Below are 17,439 nucleotides of genomic sequence, written 5' to 3' on the forward strand. Positions count from 1 at the left end.
TCACTGGAAACACTTCTTGGACAATGAAGCCAGAAGACTGAGCCCCACCGCACACCCAGGAACAGAGACAGTTCTCATAAATACGAGACTTCATTGCATCCAGCTTTTTTAGTACATCTACATCCCGCTGAAAGGATTTAAAAGTAGAACAGAGCTGAGTCTTTCACCCAGGCTCTTTAAGGTCCCAATGTGCTGCTTCATGTATTCAACTGTTTCCAGGTTTGTCACTTCTGCATTTCCTACTTCTGATGGAAGAGCCATTATTCCTTAGGACACATTAGATAGGCTGTGTTGAGAACAGATAGGAATAGTCGTTCCAGCCTGTCAAGAGAGGCAGCTCACAGCCTCTCCAGAAAGACTGTTACAATCAAAATCATCAGCTGAAAGAGGCACACAAGGACATTCACACTTGGTACCTCCTGGCCCCCAGTCATCTGGAGGGTAGCCTCATTTTCACAGCTCTTACCTCCTGGATGTCCTCCTTCACTCGGATGTCTGAAGGATGCATCAGGGAACCCATAACCTTTACATTGCCATGGACCACAAGGGCTTCATCAGGGCGGTCTGTGTTAATGCCAACTCGACCATGGTGAAAGACGGTATCCGGGAGCTGTGCCCGCTGCCAGAGCACATCACTATCACTCTCAAACTGGCCTGGGTTGGAGGCCTGTGGAGACAAGAAAACAGAGGCTGAACAGCAGCAGTAACAACACAAGGGAGAAAAACACTCAGGCACAATCTGAGAAAAGGACTAAGGACTTCTGGAGAGCCCTTCAGACCCAGCCCACAAAGCGCAAGCCAGAGGCATGGCAGGATGGACCACATACAGATGCATGTTATAGAGAGTCACATCTGCCATGGTGACCTGCACAGTATCAGATATCTCATTCCAGTAGAGCCCCATTCCAAATAGCATGGGAGAAAAACAGACAGAAACCAACGCTGGACATTAGCAGAAACACCTTGATGATACGGCTATGTCCTTGCTTTGCAGAACGGAACCAGGGATGTTGAAGATCTCAGATGAAATTGGGACACCTTGACCCAGATGGTCTCAAAGGCAAAGGGGGGCTTTGGGGATCAAGGAGTTGGGATCTTGACAGACATGCCCTTTCCAGCCGCAAGTGCACCTGAATGATGACCTCAAAGCTGATCTGTGCCCCCATCCTCACAGGAGGAAAGCAGGGAGTTAGACAGACAGGTATGGCACATCCAGCAGGATGAGCAAAGCCAAGAAGATATGACACAGACAATTGCAGAGGTATACACAGTGGCAGGGCTCCATGCCAACCCTGTGAACAGATCCCAGCCTGCCCTTAAAACAGAGACACCCTTGGCATTCATCTGCTGCCCCTGTGTAAGCTTCTTTCTGCAGGGAGCAAGGCTGTGCTTTTTCTTGTACCTGCGCTGCTCCTCTCCCTAAAGAAGCACACCAAGTCTCTTGAGATGTCTGTTATCTCAGTTTTCAGAGGTGTTTTAATCATCTCAACAACTCCAACCAGAACTGCACAGGCTCATTTCCTAGGGACTGGAAGTTAATAGAGTCTCCTTTTGCAGAAGACTTAAGTGTCCTGGCTGTTACTCCTGGGCCCAGAATCCTAGGATCCTGGCCCGTTCTGCAGGCCTTACTGTAGCTGTGACTGACTTGGCTTGAGAGTGGGCAGTCCAGGTCGTCTTCAGTTCCCCAAGGTTTTGCACTGAGAATCTTGGAGACTGCATAATTCATAATATACTTGCTTGTCTGCAGACTCTAGGGTCACCATCTGTCTTCTGCTTGTGTTTTAACCCCACACCAGCCCTTTGCTAGAGGAAATGGTCAGGCACTTAAAAGGCTGCAGGGCAGACACAGCCCATCACAACATCAGAGCTTGTCCTGCAGAAGTCACAGACTCCTGTCTTCAGGTCCCATGACAGAAAGCTCTATCAGCAGAGCTCTGGGAGAGTCTGGGAAAAGCACCTTTCTTATTCTGCTCCTGTGCATTCACATTTGAGCACTGCTGTCTTAGCACTTGCGAGAGGGTGAGGTCCCCAGAAGGCATGCCAGCCCTCCCTGTTCCTGGAGCCTTGCCCCTGCTGCAGCATCCCAGCAACACTGGTCCCACACTCCAAACAGATATACTTTGGATTAACTGTTCAAACTTGGGAGAACAGATCACTTTCCCTGTCCGTGACTCCCTGCAACAGATTCTTGGATGCCTTGGGGCTGCTCAGACTGGAGCACACTGGTTCAGCAGCTGTGTACAGGCTGGAGTGAAAACCAGGCACAGACAGGGATACCTACAGGCAAGGCAGTAATGTTTTAGAGAAGGCAGGCAAGGGCTGGGATGGAAAAGCTCTGAAAAGCCAAAGAAAGGTAAGAAGATTGCTTAGACAGTCCAGCAAATGACTGTTGGGCACTCTAGTAGCTGAAAAGAAAGGAATCCTGAAAGTCAGGTAGAGACAAACAGTTGACTTACTCTCACGATGATGCGCTCGGAGATGTGAGCTGCAAGCGTGTAGTTCTGGTTCTGGGCATGTGCTTGCAGAGCTACCACGAGCATGAAATACCTGACAAGAGGGGAGACAGGTCAGGAAGCCATTCCTCTGGTAGGGACAGTACACTGGGAACTGCTGAATCTAGCTCATCCCTGGAGGATGCAGGCACCTGGCTGGTCATGGCAGGCTCTGCATGTCACCTCTCCTTCTGCTGTGGGGTGCACCCAATGTTCCCAACCCCTCACACAGTGGAACAGGCCCTTCTTTTGGGCACAGGGCACTCCTCTTTCTTCCAGACAGACAAGGATTCAGGACCCTGTCCCCAGATTCCAGCTACCCTCTCTAAATTGAGGGCTGGCACATAGGCTCTGAGTGCTGAGAGTAGCCTGGAGAAAGCCTCTCCACTCCTCACCTCTGGTCTGGGTTGGGTTTGCCTTTCTTTCGCATGTTGTTGGCTGTGGTCTCACTGAAGTGTAGCCGCCCCACAGTGACCTTGGTGACCTGCTCTGGAGGCAGGTTAACCCTGGAGAAGGGAAAACAGACATGAATGAGGACACTGCTGGAGAGAAGGACCTCAGAGAATGGCCATCTCCTGGCCTCTTCCACCATGGCAGGTATATGAAGTGAGTACAGGCTCAGGTAGTGCTGGGTGGAGGAGGAAATGCAAAGAGTTGCAAGCTTTGCTGTAGGAGACAGAAGAGAAAAATGGAGGTTGTTATACCCAAAGTACTAGTCTGGGCATTCCCCACCCTATTTCTTATTCCCTAAAAGCAATTCCTCTACTGAACATACCCCTGGCAATACTCACGTGACAGGGTTGAACGGCCGTTTGCTACGGTCTGACTGTGACTGTTCTATGTTGATTGACTGGTTCAAGGCCTCTAGCTGAAGAGAAAGAACCAAGCATGTGACAAATGGGGATCGTCCCCATCCCAGCTCCTTTTCCCCAGACTTTGCATATGCCAGCTTTTTGCCCAGGCCCTCCTATGGCCCCATACAACTAAATAACAACACCTAACTTCAGTATGATTATTGTCCAAGCAGAAGTGCCTCCCTTGGCAGGGCGTAGGTTGAAAGTAAAAGCAGATGAGATTTTCTCAAAGGGCCCATATTCCTCTGCAGTCAGGAGACAGTGACAGGCAGAAGAACCAGGCAGTGATTAAGTCCATCTACATCCAGTCCTGGGACACAGGAGCAGGCCTTTCTCCAACCTACATCAAACCCAGTGCTCATAAAATGCCATGTTTCCCTTGCTCCCCTCTCTACTCTTCTGTAGCTATGAATTGGCTGGAGAGATGGGCTGGAGCTCTCTGCACAGCTCAGGCCAAATGTTGTCTTCCAGGTAGTGTACTAAATGTAAATACACCTAGTCACAAGCCCAGCCTAATTCAACACTTTTGTTGTCTGTACCTCTTAGCTGCTTTGCTCGCTCCCATCTTGTCTCCTGCCTGCAGGCAGTGCCAGAAGACAGGCTTCAGCCAGCTAGCAATAAAGTGGTGGGAAGACAACCAGGGGGCACTGGCACAGTATGGGCCCTCATCTGCTGACCCAGGCATGACTACCACCAAACTGTTGGCTCATAAAAAGCACAGGCAAGAGATAAGCCTCATTCTGACCTTCAACACTCTCCTAGGCATACATCTGCAACTTAGCATGTGAAAGACGCGGTGTTGCCTGATCCCAAACATCTGTCATGCACCCCTCTCCCTGCTGCAACCTTAGCTCCTGCTTGCCTTCACTCCATGAAGCTTCAGGTAGAAGCACTCTAAGGGTTTCAGGCCCTCGGGAGTCTTCACATACTTGGGATCTCCAAGCATGCCAATGTAGACTGTAACTTGGAAATGGTTCTTCTTCTGGCACACAAAGGCGTCGTCACCCACTGAGAAGTTGAACCCCTTGTCAGCATCTACACGGTACGTGAGCACAGGGCTGTGGAAAAGGCAGCAGGCATTAGATCAAAGTCTTGCGCACAAAACTGGAGTCTTATATTGGGGGAGGGAGCCCAGAAGCAGCTGTAGTCCCTGTCTGAACAAGGCGTGCACACTGCAGGGTACATGGACATTACTCAGGAGGCAGATACACATGAATTACCAGGAAGGGAAGGGCAGAGGGATGGATCACTTTCATGTCCAGGCACACACGAACAGCAATCGTGGCACAAAGTCCCACCTCACTACAGACGTTGAAGGCCACATCCATTCACACATACAGTCACAAAGCTTTCCTGAGCCACAGCAAGCACACAGGAGAAGAATAAGGTTGCACTGAGGCAAAAGAGGTAGTGTCGTTTAGCCCACTGCGCAGATCACTAGCACGTGCTACACAGGTTATGCAAGCAGTCCATCCTGGGCTAAACTGATGTTGCTCTAAGGTGCTTGCTTGACTAAGTGGCACTAAGAGTGATGTGGGACAGGAGTGTTGTGGCACAGGTGTCTGATGTGAACACAAGACCATGTCTAACACATGTGTTGTCCTCACAACAAAGTCATCTTGTTGTGCAGAGATGAGACTTCACAGAACTTCCATATTCCCTTGAAACTGCAAGTATTGTTTTAGGAGGGTTTTCAACTGCAAAGAAACACAGCTCCTATGACAAGGAACTGGGGAGGACATCCTATGACAAGGATGGGGATGCTGAAGCAAATACTCCTCAGCTATAAAAGGGGCTGCAGGACCCTTGAAAACCAAGAGCCACAACAGGTTATCATCTCTTTTCTGAGGTGATGCTTCTAAAAAGTGCAGATCCTTATCTTTGGTTCAGCTATGCTAGAGATAACAGAGCTCCACATGTTGCGTGACCAGCAACAGCTTGCCCAAGGCCCAGATCAAACTCCTATTAAGTCAATTGCTGGTAGAAGCAGCTCAGGCCAGACAAGAGGGACTCCCACATCCCTGCCTGCTTCACCTGTCACATTCCCTGAGTCACCTACACTGGCCCTACTACCAGGCAGTACTTGTCTGTGCAATGGATTCCTGGGGAAATCAGAACCACCTGCTCAGGCTGCTGTTAATAAGTTCCAGCTTCCACCTTGGCATGTCTAAAGGAGGAGGGGGACCCTGGATGCACAGAAGAAACACATACCAGCTGCAAAGGTTTAATCTACATCTCCTTAATGGGTTGGTTACCATGGGAACAAAGGAACTATGTGGTCTTTGCAGCAAGTCCCCTTTCTCTCCCACCAACCAAAAACCCAGGCTCAGGACTGGTGGGCCCCCAGCACATGTTGCCTGCCTGACACATGGGGGTGAGGGAGACGCCTCTCATCCACACTGCCCACCAAGAATTTCTAGCGGAACACCCAAATCCCATCTTTTTTGACATTCCTTTACTTAAAGAAACATGCATGAGTAAAAGGAAGCATGTGAGGCAGCCTTGCCTCTTCTATCAGGCATAAAAGTTATTGTAAAAAAATAGAGAAACCACTCCCCAGCCCCGCAACTTTCTCCATCAGTTATGAGTTAACCAGAGAAATGGATGGATAATGCCCAGTGAGTACAGCAATGGCAGGGGAAGGCAAACACATTGATAGCTGCAGATGACTAGCATTAAACTTCATCAGACTAGCAAGCTCAGTAGTCCCTAGGGAGCAAAAGATATGGAAAGGTCACTCACCTGCATTCCTCCCCTGCTTTCCCTAATGTGTTATTAGGATGACTGCCTCCTTTCCTCTGGGATGAAATGCCATCTCTGCACCACCCCACCTGCCCTCAGATAATTAGACTAGAGCAGGATGAGAGAAGCAGGCATGACGAATTTCTCAAGAGCTAGATGTGCTGCAGCAGAAGTGCTTCAGCATGATCACCTAGTGCCAAGAGCAGTCCTGCAGTGTGCTGACACAGAAGAGACGAAGGTCATCTCCTCAAGACGTTTGCCCAGACCCGGGTTGGTTTCACTGTGGCGTCCATGCTGCATGGACAGCATCTCGACTACAGAGTGCAAGGAGCTGAGGTCAACATGGATAAAGCCTGGCTCAAGGTCACACCGAGACCTCAGCTTTACTGGACCTCAAACCTGAACTCTAACAGCACCACAGGGTTCTGGGACCCAAAAATCTTCTCACAAGACCACCTACAGCCTACTCCACCCAGTGTTGGCAAAGGACTAGTTCCTTCTCATCTATGTCACTGCTCCCATAGAGCTTGCATGACCAGCTGCCAGTCACATCACTTTACACCACGTTCTTGGACTCCCCAGGTAATAACGGGTTAAGATTGGATGAAATCTCTGGGGCATTTCCAGGCAGCCATGAATAATGCCTGGGAGGCTCTGTAACTACTTATTTTTTGCACTCAAGGACCCTGGGCTGCCTGTGATGTGCCCCAAACACAAACCAGATGGTGGAAGCAGAGCGCTACCTTAGCTCGGAAGTATGAAAGGAATTCCTCTCTGCTCTTGCCTTCCTCACAACTTCAGTCCCAAATTCTCCGGCTGGTTCTTCTCACCAGTGAACTGTAGTTAAGGCTGGCCTGATCAACTCCAGCTCTGTGCGGAGCAGCCATTTCTCAGTGAGCAGCAGAAATCCCAGAAGGCAGCCTGCCCCTAAACCTCATCCTGCTCCCCTGAGGGTCCTTCTCACCCTACTCTTCAGTTCCTTGCTCCTTCAGGCAGTTCAAGCTGACAGCCTCTCTGAGGTTTGTGGCTCCGGACGCACTGCCCTCATCACAAACACAAAAGCCCGTTCGCTCTCCCCACTCACTACACAAACACAGCAGCTTCTTTCCAACCCATGTTGTCATGCACCCCTAGCAGCTGCAAGCACCCTTCCTGACTCCTTTCACTAACGCTCACTGTCCCAAGATACTACAGGTTCTAAGTACCCAGGATCTCTGATCACTAACCACTTAACTCACTATTTTTCAGATTAAAAAAAATGCACAGGAGTGGGAGGGGCTGACCAAAGGAGTGAAGCTTCCAAAACATGCTCTGGTTAATGTCCACTCAAACTGATGGCTGCTAAACACTTGCTGAGAGAGAGCCAACACTTGGGTTCCCCTTCTTCTGTCTTCCAGAAATGCCTTCTCTCTCTGGCCTACTGTTCTCAGAGGTCCCCTTCCCAGAGCTCCTGACGGACAGAGTTTTACAGTGGGCTGTGACTTGTGGCAGCCTCCAAAGTGGTCCAAAGTGACCATCCTGGGGGAAATGACCCAGGATAACTCTGAGGCAAGAAACAGTCTCCCAGATATAAAAGAGGGGAGGGAGCTATCTAGCCCTTTGCATTCAGTCTGACACCTCTAGCTGAGCCAAATAACTGCTTTTAGAGATTACACCCCACTCCAAACTGTCTGCAGACTGGGATATCCGCTGCATTATTTATTCCCGTGCTTGTTTACTCTCACATTTCAAGTCTCACTAGGAAGCAACAAAGCCTCTACTTCACCTCAACCCTGGCTTTTAGAGCCACAGCTGCCCAGCCTTTCCTCCCTGCCCCACCTACCAGACCTCCAGCAGGGCAGCTGGGCGCTGTGTCCCTCTTGAGAGACCATTTTGGGGTGGGTGGTTGCTGCAAATGTAGCACTAATAGAAAGGACAGTGGTTGATACCAAATCAGAACTGGTTACTTGGATTAGGAATGATGCTAGCTGTTGACTTGCCCCTGCTGACCAGTCAATGGTTTGGCAGCAGTCACAGCAAAGGTGCCTTCTTCCAGTGGGACTACAAGGGTCAGAGGGCAAACTATCAGGAATAAAAGGTCTGGGGTCAAATGGATTATTTTAGCCAAAGGCCTCTACTGACAAAAGAAATTTAACACAGGACTCAGAAGGACAGGATCATAGAAGAAGAGATTTCTCCTACTGCCAACTGAAAGGTGACAACCTCTGCACTGGCAATGTCTAGCATCAAGGCTTAGAGGAACTGCGAGATAACAAGGAGAATCAAACACCCTCACCTTCAACAATAAGGTGCAAAGGAAAAGACACTACAGGGAGAAATATCTGTGTGACAAAAAAAAAAAAAAAAGAAGGAATTGAATTTGTGACTGAGAACCAGGATTGTCAGAAAGATCCTCACATGCCGTCACTTGCTTCTTTCTTGGAAGAAGAATCTCCCCCATCTTTCTCTCATTTCCCTCCTTCCTTCTAGATTACCCATCTCAGTCACTTCTATGATATAATGCCTGGACACCCCCTAATTCTCTCTCTTCTTTTTTTTCTTTTCCTTCTTTCTTCCAGGATACAAATGCCAGAATGGAGGATAGAACCTACAGTTGAGCAGCACCAGTGTGCTACCTCACTCAGTCTGTATCAGACTGGCACAACCGCACCAACTGGTCCAGGACTCAGCACACATCCCTGGTCCCTTTAGAGGTCTGACACACTCTTTGCATGAGTGATCAGGATGTCAGTGATCAATCACCAAGGGATTTGTCAAGCCTACTTTGCCTTTGGGAGCCAGCTGGTCAAAGGTTTGCCCAAGATGCTGTGCCATCCAACCTGTAAGTCCTGCGAGAAGGATTGGATCACGTCACACAGGACAGTATCTCTTTGACGACATCCAGGTTCTGAAGTATCTAAGGTTGAGGCTGCACCTAACAACATTTATTCTCATAAAGGAGTGCAAGCATGAACGATCAGGTTCAGATCGAAGGCCTGAGCTGTGAACTACCAGTTCACTGGACTACACTAGCCCAGTTCCCAGGGTCAGAGCTCTAGACTCAGTATGGAAATTTTTCTGCTCAGCTCCGCATTATCCCTCACCAGCTGTCTTGCCTCAAACTGTAAACAAATGGCAAGAAGGAGGAAGGAGCCTGCTGGGATTTATCAGAGCATGCTGTCAGAGAGATGAATTACTCCTGTTCCCAGGAGTAAATTAGTGAACCGCCTTGTTCCAGGCCTCTTCGGCACCATTGCTGCAAACCAACTAAGCCTTTTGAAGGTTCAGTGAGTCTGAAACCACAGAACTAGTGTGAAAGGCTAGGAAGAAATATATTATCAATAAAACTAATCTTGAGACTTGGGTCTCACCCAACAGATTCCTCAGCCCGCAGCAATGCCTGAGACATAAGCTGACCAAGCCACGACAAAGATTTCCAGGCAGTAATGCTTCCTCCTTTCCTCCATTTTGGGGAGCACCGTCATGCACAATAGATGACACCTCCCCCATTTGTGCAGAAAAATCAGAGACTGCAGCCCCTTCAGTGATGCCATGATGCCTCAGTTAGGCACACTGGCCTGGATTAGACAGGAGCACTGTTCATTTAAGCATTTCTGCTTCCCACACAACAGGAGTGAGAGCAGTGAGGCTGCATGGGACAGCAGGTCTGAGTGACATATTAGATATGGGCTGTGCTCAGGTTAGCAGATAGCTCTGAGGCAGGGCCGGAGGATGTATTCATCTTGCCCAGAGGCAGATGACCCAAATCCTAGATGAGAAAAGAGCGCGCCAGACTCTGTATCGAAGATGGGCAGTGTGGTTTTCTAGGGAGAGTGCTCATAGCAGATATGAGCACCAGACCCCACCTCTGCATCAGAAAATTTGTAAAGGATTCTGACAATAAAATGGAGAATTATTACTGACTGCTGGAGAGTTAGCTCTCCATCTTCCTGATAGCCTGCCTTCAGTGAGAGATGGGAGAACTAAAGCCTTCTCTCTGTGAATGCTATTCTTCAGATACATCCCATATTAATGTAGCTTGTTACTGAGAAGACTGTATCAAAACTAAACACTTAGTTCACAGCATGCAGGCCCTATTCCCTTCTGTTCCTCTCCCAGCTGTTGCATGGAATGGATGGGTGTGTAGCTAAGGCAGGAGTGATCAGCATTTAGCCATGACTTTCCAGACAACCATCTTCACTGAGAGCAATGCAAGTGGAAGAAATTGTTTCCTCAATGCCAGACAACACTAATTAGAGCACAGTTAGGATTTTAAAAAGCGTCTTTGCCAGAAACTGGAAAAAAAACGAGAGTTTAAGGAAGACATGGCCTCACCCTCCTAACAGTCTCAGCTGCCATCCACATATGTGGAAGGACAAGCCCCTGGAAAGGGAAGGCAAATGGCTGCCAGCAGATCCACAGTATACACGTTCTGCTCACCCTTAGCCAAAGAGTTTAGGACCACACTACTTTTACCTGTTCGCAGGGCACATTGCTTCACGATTTGTTCTGCTCTTCTGTTGCTGAGCAGATCAGATAACCAGCGGACAAAGTGAATGTACATGTGAAGTCCTACCAGAAGTCTGTCAAGAGCCCAGCAACTTGAATTTTCCCTACAAAAGCAGGATAATGGCACCACTGGTTGCCACAGAGACATTCTTGGATCCCAAAGAAACTCTGACACCCAAGTCCCACTACTGGAATGCACCTTCCTGCAAATGTTCACAGAAGAAAGATTCTATTGATCTATATGTCAAATCTGGAAAACTATTCTCAACTAATATATCTCCACATATAAGAGTCTTTGAGACACCGTTGTCCTGTTCTTGGCAGAGAGAGAGAGTGTCTCCTAAAGGACCCAATTTGGGTGTGCAAGAGAATGAGCATGGGAAATTATTTCATTGTATTTTGCTCTGCAAGGCTACAGGCATCAATGTGGCAAATACTGTAAAAGTTCAAAAATATATTAATAAAATACTACCAAAGTGATTACTCCACAAATGGGACACTAGTCCAATAGAAAGTGTCTAGATGCAGGAGCATCTAGACTCAGTCTCTCCTGTGCTGTACTAACCACTGGACTGGTTTACTTGAGGCAGAACAGAAGGCAGAGTAAACACTACAAGCCTGGGAAAATCTCCTCTGGGGAGGCTGTGAGCAGTTACACCTTTCCACGGACACTGACTTTCTGTAGCAGGATACAGCCTTGAGGTTTATTCTAGGCATTCACTAGTTTCCAGGAGAAAACAGACCAGAAATGGCTGTTATTTGCTTTAAGATCTCAGAGGAACCTAAAGTGCACAAGCATGTGTCGATCTCAGAGACACAGATGCCTGCTCATTTGCTGAACATATCCAGAGTGCAAAAAGGAAGAAAAAGGAGTCTTATAGCTGCTAATACATGAACTGATGGCCTGAAAGAATGTCAGTATAGAAGAAACCCGCTTGGATGCAGTCCTATGCCATGTGCCCCTGCGTGTGCAGGGGGTTGGACTAGATGATCTCTAGAGGTCCCTTCCAACCTTAAGCATTCTATGGTTCTATGAAACAAGGAAAAGTAGGCCTTTTGATTTTCTCACAGATTTTCTGGTGCAGTACTGTTCTAGGAGAATCATCTAAGTGATTTTGCATTTAGAAAAAGATGAAGGTTCAGCTTGTACAGGCTCTCCTAGAGTTACTTTAATGCTAACCTCTACAAAGGAGGAAGTACTACCAAGGTCATACACAACAAAAAAAGTCAATCAACCCTTGATTGGAAACCTTAATTCTGGTCAAGTCTACAACCACACCAAACTGCATGTGGATTCCGAAAACCGGCATCAATTCTCTTCAAAGGAATTTATCCATTACACAACTAAATAGTGATGTAAACACTGGAAAAGCAATTTTGCTTTGGCTTTCACAGTAAATCCTAAAAGCAAGTATTAGCAAGTAGACATCAATCCAAAGAACATGGCAGTTCAGTGCTAGGTTTGCTGGCGTTTGAAGCTATGGTTTTCAAAACTCCAGAAGCTTCTGCATGCCCAGCAAAAAGCATTGTGTACCCTACCAGAACTGCTTATATTATACCTGGGTGCATAAATCTCTAATAAATCTCTGAATCAGGAACTACAACATCTGACAAATGATCTGTAATAAGCTGAAATCTATCAATGAGAACCGGGGCCAGGGAGCTGTGATGTTTCAGATGAGATACCATTCACCCATGACATGTAAACAGCAAGATGGAAGGAAAAGGGGAATTCATTATGTCAAAGTTAAAATCAAGGTGAGGCAAAAGGTCTGCTCTTGCCCTTACTACTAAACGTAAACTCATGCTTCTGCCATACGGTGAAAGCACTATTGTGATTGAAAGCAGAAGAGTGGCCACTCTTTTGCTCAGCCACTCGGGGCCAAGGGACTGTGACCAAGCATTGCCCCACTTCAAAAAGGGTTTTGCTTCTCTCTTGGCCCCTTCACTTTTCTGAGTTCCTTTGACCTTGGGCAAAAATACTAAATGCCCACAGCGAAAGGCAAAATTGGCATGAAAAGAGATAGTCTGGGAGGAGAGTGGTTGGCTGCAGTTAAAAACTGAAGCTGGACTAAGGGAAGAACTCAACGCAGTGAATGCTGCAGAACGCTGCAGTCAGAATGCTGAAAGGACCTTTTAGGGACAACTCCATCTGGTGTTTTTCTGTGCTCAAATGGGAAGAGCCCAAGTCCCAGCAGGCCACATGTTCTGAAGTTCTTCACATAGGAGTTCTTCACATTCAGGAACTCTTAGAGGCACCTGGCCAGTGAAGAAAACTGCAGTGTTGCAAATTCCCAGTGATGCCCAGGCCCTGGCTCAGATTCAAGTAACAGAGATGTGGTGTCCAGACAGTGCTACAGGAAGAGGGGAATAAGGAAGTCAAGTGCAAACATCACTCTGTGCAGGAAAACAGGACAAGAGTGACTCCAGTATGGGTGCGCACTCAGGGAGAGATGGCCAAGTCCCCCCTTCCCACAAAAAGCAAACATGCTTTGGAGCTACTTAGAAGTTTCCAGAAGTAGCTGTCATATCCATACAACATGTGATGGCATGTTTGGCAAATGGAGCCTGTTGGGAAGGTGACAAGCCATAACACCTCCAGGCCACAGAGAAAACACTGAAGTTTGAAGTAAGAGGAGATAGCTGCTTCAGCAAACTACTCAATACCGTGAAAAGGCACATTTAAGATTACATGATGAGTTTGAAACTAGCAGATGGAGAGACACTCCCCTACAATTCTAAAAAGTGAAATATAATCCTGATGGAGAAAGCAGTGGAGAAAACTGTCAAGGCAAGAGGAGCAATGTCTAACAGGATAGCATGGAGTGTGTTGCTGTTCATGAAGGAAACAGCCTATTATTCCAGGTAAGGACTGTAGGAACTACATATTGTCATGTTATTCCCTTCTCCTTTCCCCTGCAAGGGACAGGCCAGTATGGGTGCTGTTATTCCACCTAAAGGTGGAAGATGATGAGACACTCAGCTTAAGAACTGCAATCACTAACACAGCTATAAGGAGCTGTTAAGCTCCTTTACAGTAATAGTTCAATAAAGGAAGTAACTATGACCCCAAATTCCTCTCTCTTGCTATGGTCAGGGAAACAGCTACGCACACAGCCTTCGCAAATGGCAGCATGTCACCAAATAAATGAATCCATCAGCCACTTTTCCTTTGCAGGGAAACAACCTAAAACATGCCTCAGTCGCCGTTAAGATCAACATAGGGAATACAGCTGGGTTGACTAGGAGATCCCTGAATAGGAGGCTTGGACCTTTTGAGGGCAGCTTCTATACATGTCGAAAGACCCTTGTCTTCCTTCACAACTGAGCAGGTGTCCTTAGCCCTTTAGTCAAGTTATGACAATAACCTTGCATTTTTGGTATGGCAAACAGAGCACCCCCACCTCCTCCATGCCTCCCAGGAGGGACTGTGTCAGATAATGACTGTGTAGAAACACGAGGAGGGGAGACAGGGGTGTTTACTCGGCAAGCGGTTCCTGGAACGCAGCCTGCTGCTTGCCAGTTCTTTGTCACCTTTGAGGAATGCAGGGAGGATTCAGAGTGGTTTCTTTCTGAGCACTCGTCTTTCCCTACACGGGTTGGCATCCACCCACTGCCTCTACCCTCCCTCTGCCCCAGCCTTTCCCTTCAACTGACTGAGCTCAGCTCCTGCCAGCCCACCCTCCCACCTCAGCCTAGCCCTTCACTGCAGCTTCTCACCACTCAGCCTTTCTCTCTGCTTCCCTGTTTGCCTCAGTCACCCCAGGCTTTCCTCTCCACCCACGGCTCTCGCCTCTCTGACATCCCCCTGACCCTCCCAGCTTTCATCCATCACTCTTCCTTCTCTCCTTCTTTCTTTCTCATCAGACTCCTTTCTAGACTGCTCCCAGGATGTGTGGAAGTGGCTCTGGACTACCCCTCACAGCCACCCGTGCTGTGTATTCTTCAGTGAATCCTAATACTCATCTTAAAATCCAGGACTTGGGTAGGCCTGCCTAGGCAAAAACGATCCTCCTAATCCAAATCATACTCAGACACGGCTGCATTTGCCAGTACAAGGCATCTATTAAGCATGGCATAGCAAGGTCTGATGGCATTTAGAAGAGCATCCACCAAAGCTCCCAAATTGCCTTCCACTGTCTTGACCTGCACAGACAGTCCCATTTCTTAATCTTTCATCAGCCCTGCAGAAATGCAGAGAAGTAACTTACACAAAGGCAAAGGAGGGAGAGGATCTCCACCACAACGAAGGCAAACAAAGGTCCTCAGGTAACATAAGGGGGCTGGGGGGGCCCAAGATGACCCTTGCTCCAGCCTGTGAGTGGCTCCCCCCAAACCTTGCCCCTTGTCACTGATGACAAGGTAAATCTGACTTTCTGCAAAGGTGAACGCATTACTCACAGTTCTTTGTAGTTGGCATCATACAGAGTGGCCCACTTGTTTTGCTGATGTGGCTGCCACTTTATAGATTGGTAGTTGGGATCCAGGTAGGAACCATTCAAGCTGTCATTATCTTGAATCAGGCCTGTGGCAAGGAGGAAATATGTACTTAAATCACTCTGGCAAGGCATCTAGGTGGGCAAGAGCACAAGGAAGCCACTGACAGTGCCCACATGGCCAGCCTGAGGTCTTCTTCCTGACTGACAGGGCACCACTTACGAGCACTAGATCTAGGTCAGAAGCATAGCACCCTCCTGTTCTTTTGGAAACCCAAGCTGGGTAAGCATTTCTGGCTGTACCCCGTTGTGCTCACATGCCCTCCACCCTGCTGAGCACGGCATCTGGACTAGCCACATGGGTTTGCATGCTGGGGGTATTAAGAGGGAAGAGGGAGGCAAAAAAACACATACCTGGTGAAAGCGCCCCTGGCTGGTGCCAGGGAGGTGTTTGGACTCTGTCAGGGTTCAGTGGCACAGACCCCATACCTGGCTCCTGCTTTATCAGCCCGTTGAGCATCTGTGCATTGAGGGTGTTGGGGGGCGACTCGGAGTGTTTCCTCTTCTTAGCAGGGTGCATTGGGAGGCTGCAGAGACCAACGGGAAAGCAAAGGCAAAAGAATGAGCTGATCCCAAAGCACAGCAAGGCAGCCAGGCAGCATGCAAGAGCACGGGGGTAACATGCCCACAACAAGTGACCCGGATCTGTGATCTTACATAAAAAAAAAAAAAAATTACTTAAGGCACTATAGGCTCTTTTAGAGCACCACTTTTCTACTACCAGCCTCTGCCCACCTATCCTGTGACTGCCAAGCACTGTGCCATTTGTGCCAACACACTGAGCTACATCTTTGTTTTCCTCCTGTCTATTCCCAACATTCAAATCCAAATTATGCTCTGCTATCCCTGCTCCAAGGTAGGTCATCCCCACCCTGACACCTCCTGAGCTTTTTTTCCTGTAGAAATAGGGTGCATTTCCTGACTAGCAATTAAAACCAGTAATTTTACTCAAAACGTTCTGCAAACCTTAAACTCCCATCACCCCTCATTCCCACTTCCCCAGATCAGGCAAATATGTCTGGCCTTACTCTGCTCCATGTTGCTGGAGTAGCTGGTGCAGCATCTGTGACTGCTGGGCATTGTGGAGGTCACCTGGGGACATGCCCTGCCCGATGCCATATGGTGGCATCAATGGCTCAGCCTTCATGTACATCTCCCGCTGCAGGCTGGGGTAATGAGGGTTGAGCTGCTGCTGGTGAGGGTGAGGCGGAGGTGGGGGAGGACCCTGGAGGTGAGGAGGTGGAGGAGGAGGAGGAGGATGCTCCAGACGGGAAGGGGGAGTGATGTGGCAAAGATTCTCAGGGGTCATGGTCCGAAGAAGGTGGGGATCTTGAAAGAGAAAAAGAAAGAGTGATGGCTTTGACAAGCAGGTAAGGCAATGCTCTGTATGGCCTAAGCCCGCATCCCGTGCAGACATACCCTCTGCTCCAAATTACCACTGAAAAGTTCTTTCAAGCATTCCCCTCTGCCCAGAACTGTCCCAATCTCTGTTAGCTTCATGAACCCATACCTCCCTGCCTCCTTTGGTTAGCCTCAGCAAGGCTGTGAACTGTCAGCAACATTGTCTCCCTTGCAGTGGTTACTCTGCCCTGAGTTGACTTCTCCTCCCGCGTTCTTCAACAGCCCCCCACATTTTATAATGATCTCAAAGGATTTCCAGCAAGAAAATTTGAACTATGGCTTCTTCATCACATCACCAGCATCACAGGACTTCACCACATACCATTCATCAGCAAAAGAGAGCCAGAAGGAGAGAACACCCCGTTTAGGTTCCCAAAGCATAAATGAAAGAATCGTGGAACGGCCGAGGTTGGAAGGGACATATGAAGATCATCTAGTCCACTCCTCCTGCTCAAGCTGGATCACCTAGGGTACCTGACCCAGATGGCTTCTGAGTATCTCCAAGGAGACAGGCTCCACAACCTCTCTGAGCAACCTGTTCAGTCACCTTGGCAGCACACAAGTTTTTCCCATTTTCTAAGCAACTTTCTGGGGTTCAGCTTGTGCCCATTGCCTCTCATCCTGCCACTGCCTCTCATCTACTGAAAACCATTTGGTCCCATCCTCTCTTCATCCATCCTTCAGATACTGATACACACCAGTAAGATCTTCTCCAGGCTGAAAGACCCAGCTCTCTGGGCCTTTCCTCAGATGAGAGATGCAGCCCAGGATACCATCTTGGCCACAAAGGGACATTGCTGCCTCATGGTTAACTTGTTTTCAACCATCTCCACAGAGCTGCTTTCCAGAAGGTCAGCCCTCAGCCCTGGCTTGTCCTGGTACGTGGAGCGATTCCTCCCTAGGTGAGTAACTCTGCACTTCCCTTTTTTGAACTTCATGAGGTTCCTCTGTGTCCATCTCTCCAGT

At 48.4% G+C, this 17,439-nt stretch overlaps 1 protein-coding gene across 1 annotated transcript in view; it reads right to left on the reverse strand.

Annotated features, from left to right (window-relative positions):
• MYRF (myelin regulatory factor) overlaps nt 1-17,439 on the reverse strand; it is an 80,573-nt gene that overhangs the window by 13,551 nt on the left and 49,583 nt on the right. Inside the window, exons 5-12 of the mRNA XM_010226388.2 lie at nt 16,101-16,401; nt 15,427-15,599; nt 14,978-15,101; nt 4,209-4,404; nt 3,284-3,360; nt 2,888-2,998; nt 2,457-2,547; nt 467-667 (exon numbers count right to left, since the gene is read on the reverse strand). Coding sequence (XP_010224690.2) covers nt 467-667; nt 2,457-2,547; nt 2,888-2,998; nt 3,284-3,360; nt 4,209-4,404; nt 14,978-15,101; nt 15,427-15,599; nt 16,101-16,401 — 1,274 coding nt within the window. The remainder of the gene's footprint in view (nt 1-466; nt 668-2,456; nt 2,548-2,887; nt 2,999-3,283; nt 3,361-4,208; nt 4,405-14,977; nt 15,102-15,426; nt 15,600-16,100; nt 16,402-17,439) is intronic.

The sequence above is a fragment of the Tinamus guttatus genome, unplaced genomic scaffold (assembly GCF_059628265.1).
Source record: "Tinamus guttatus ecotype Peru unplaced genomic scaffold, ASM5962826v1 Tinamus_guttatus_pri_ptg000546l, whole genome shotgun sequence".
In the NCBI taxonomy this organism is placed as follows: Eukaryota; Metazoa; Chordata; class Aves; order Tinamiformes; family Tinamidae; genus Tinamus; species Tinamus guttatus.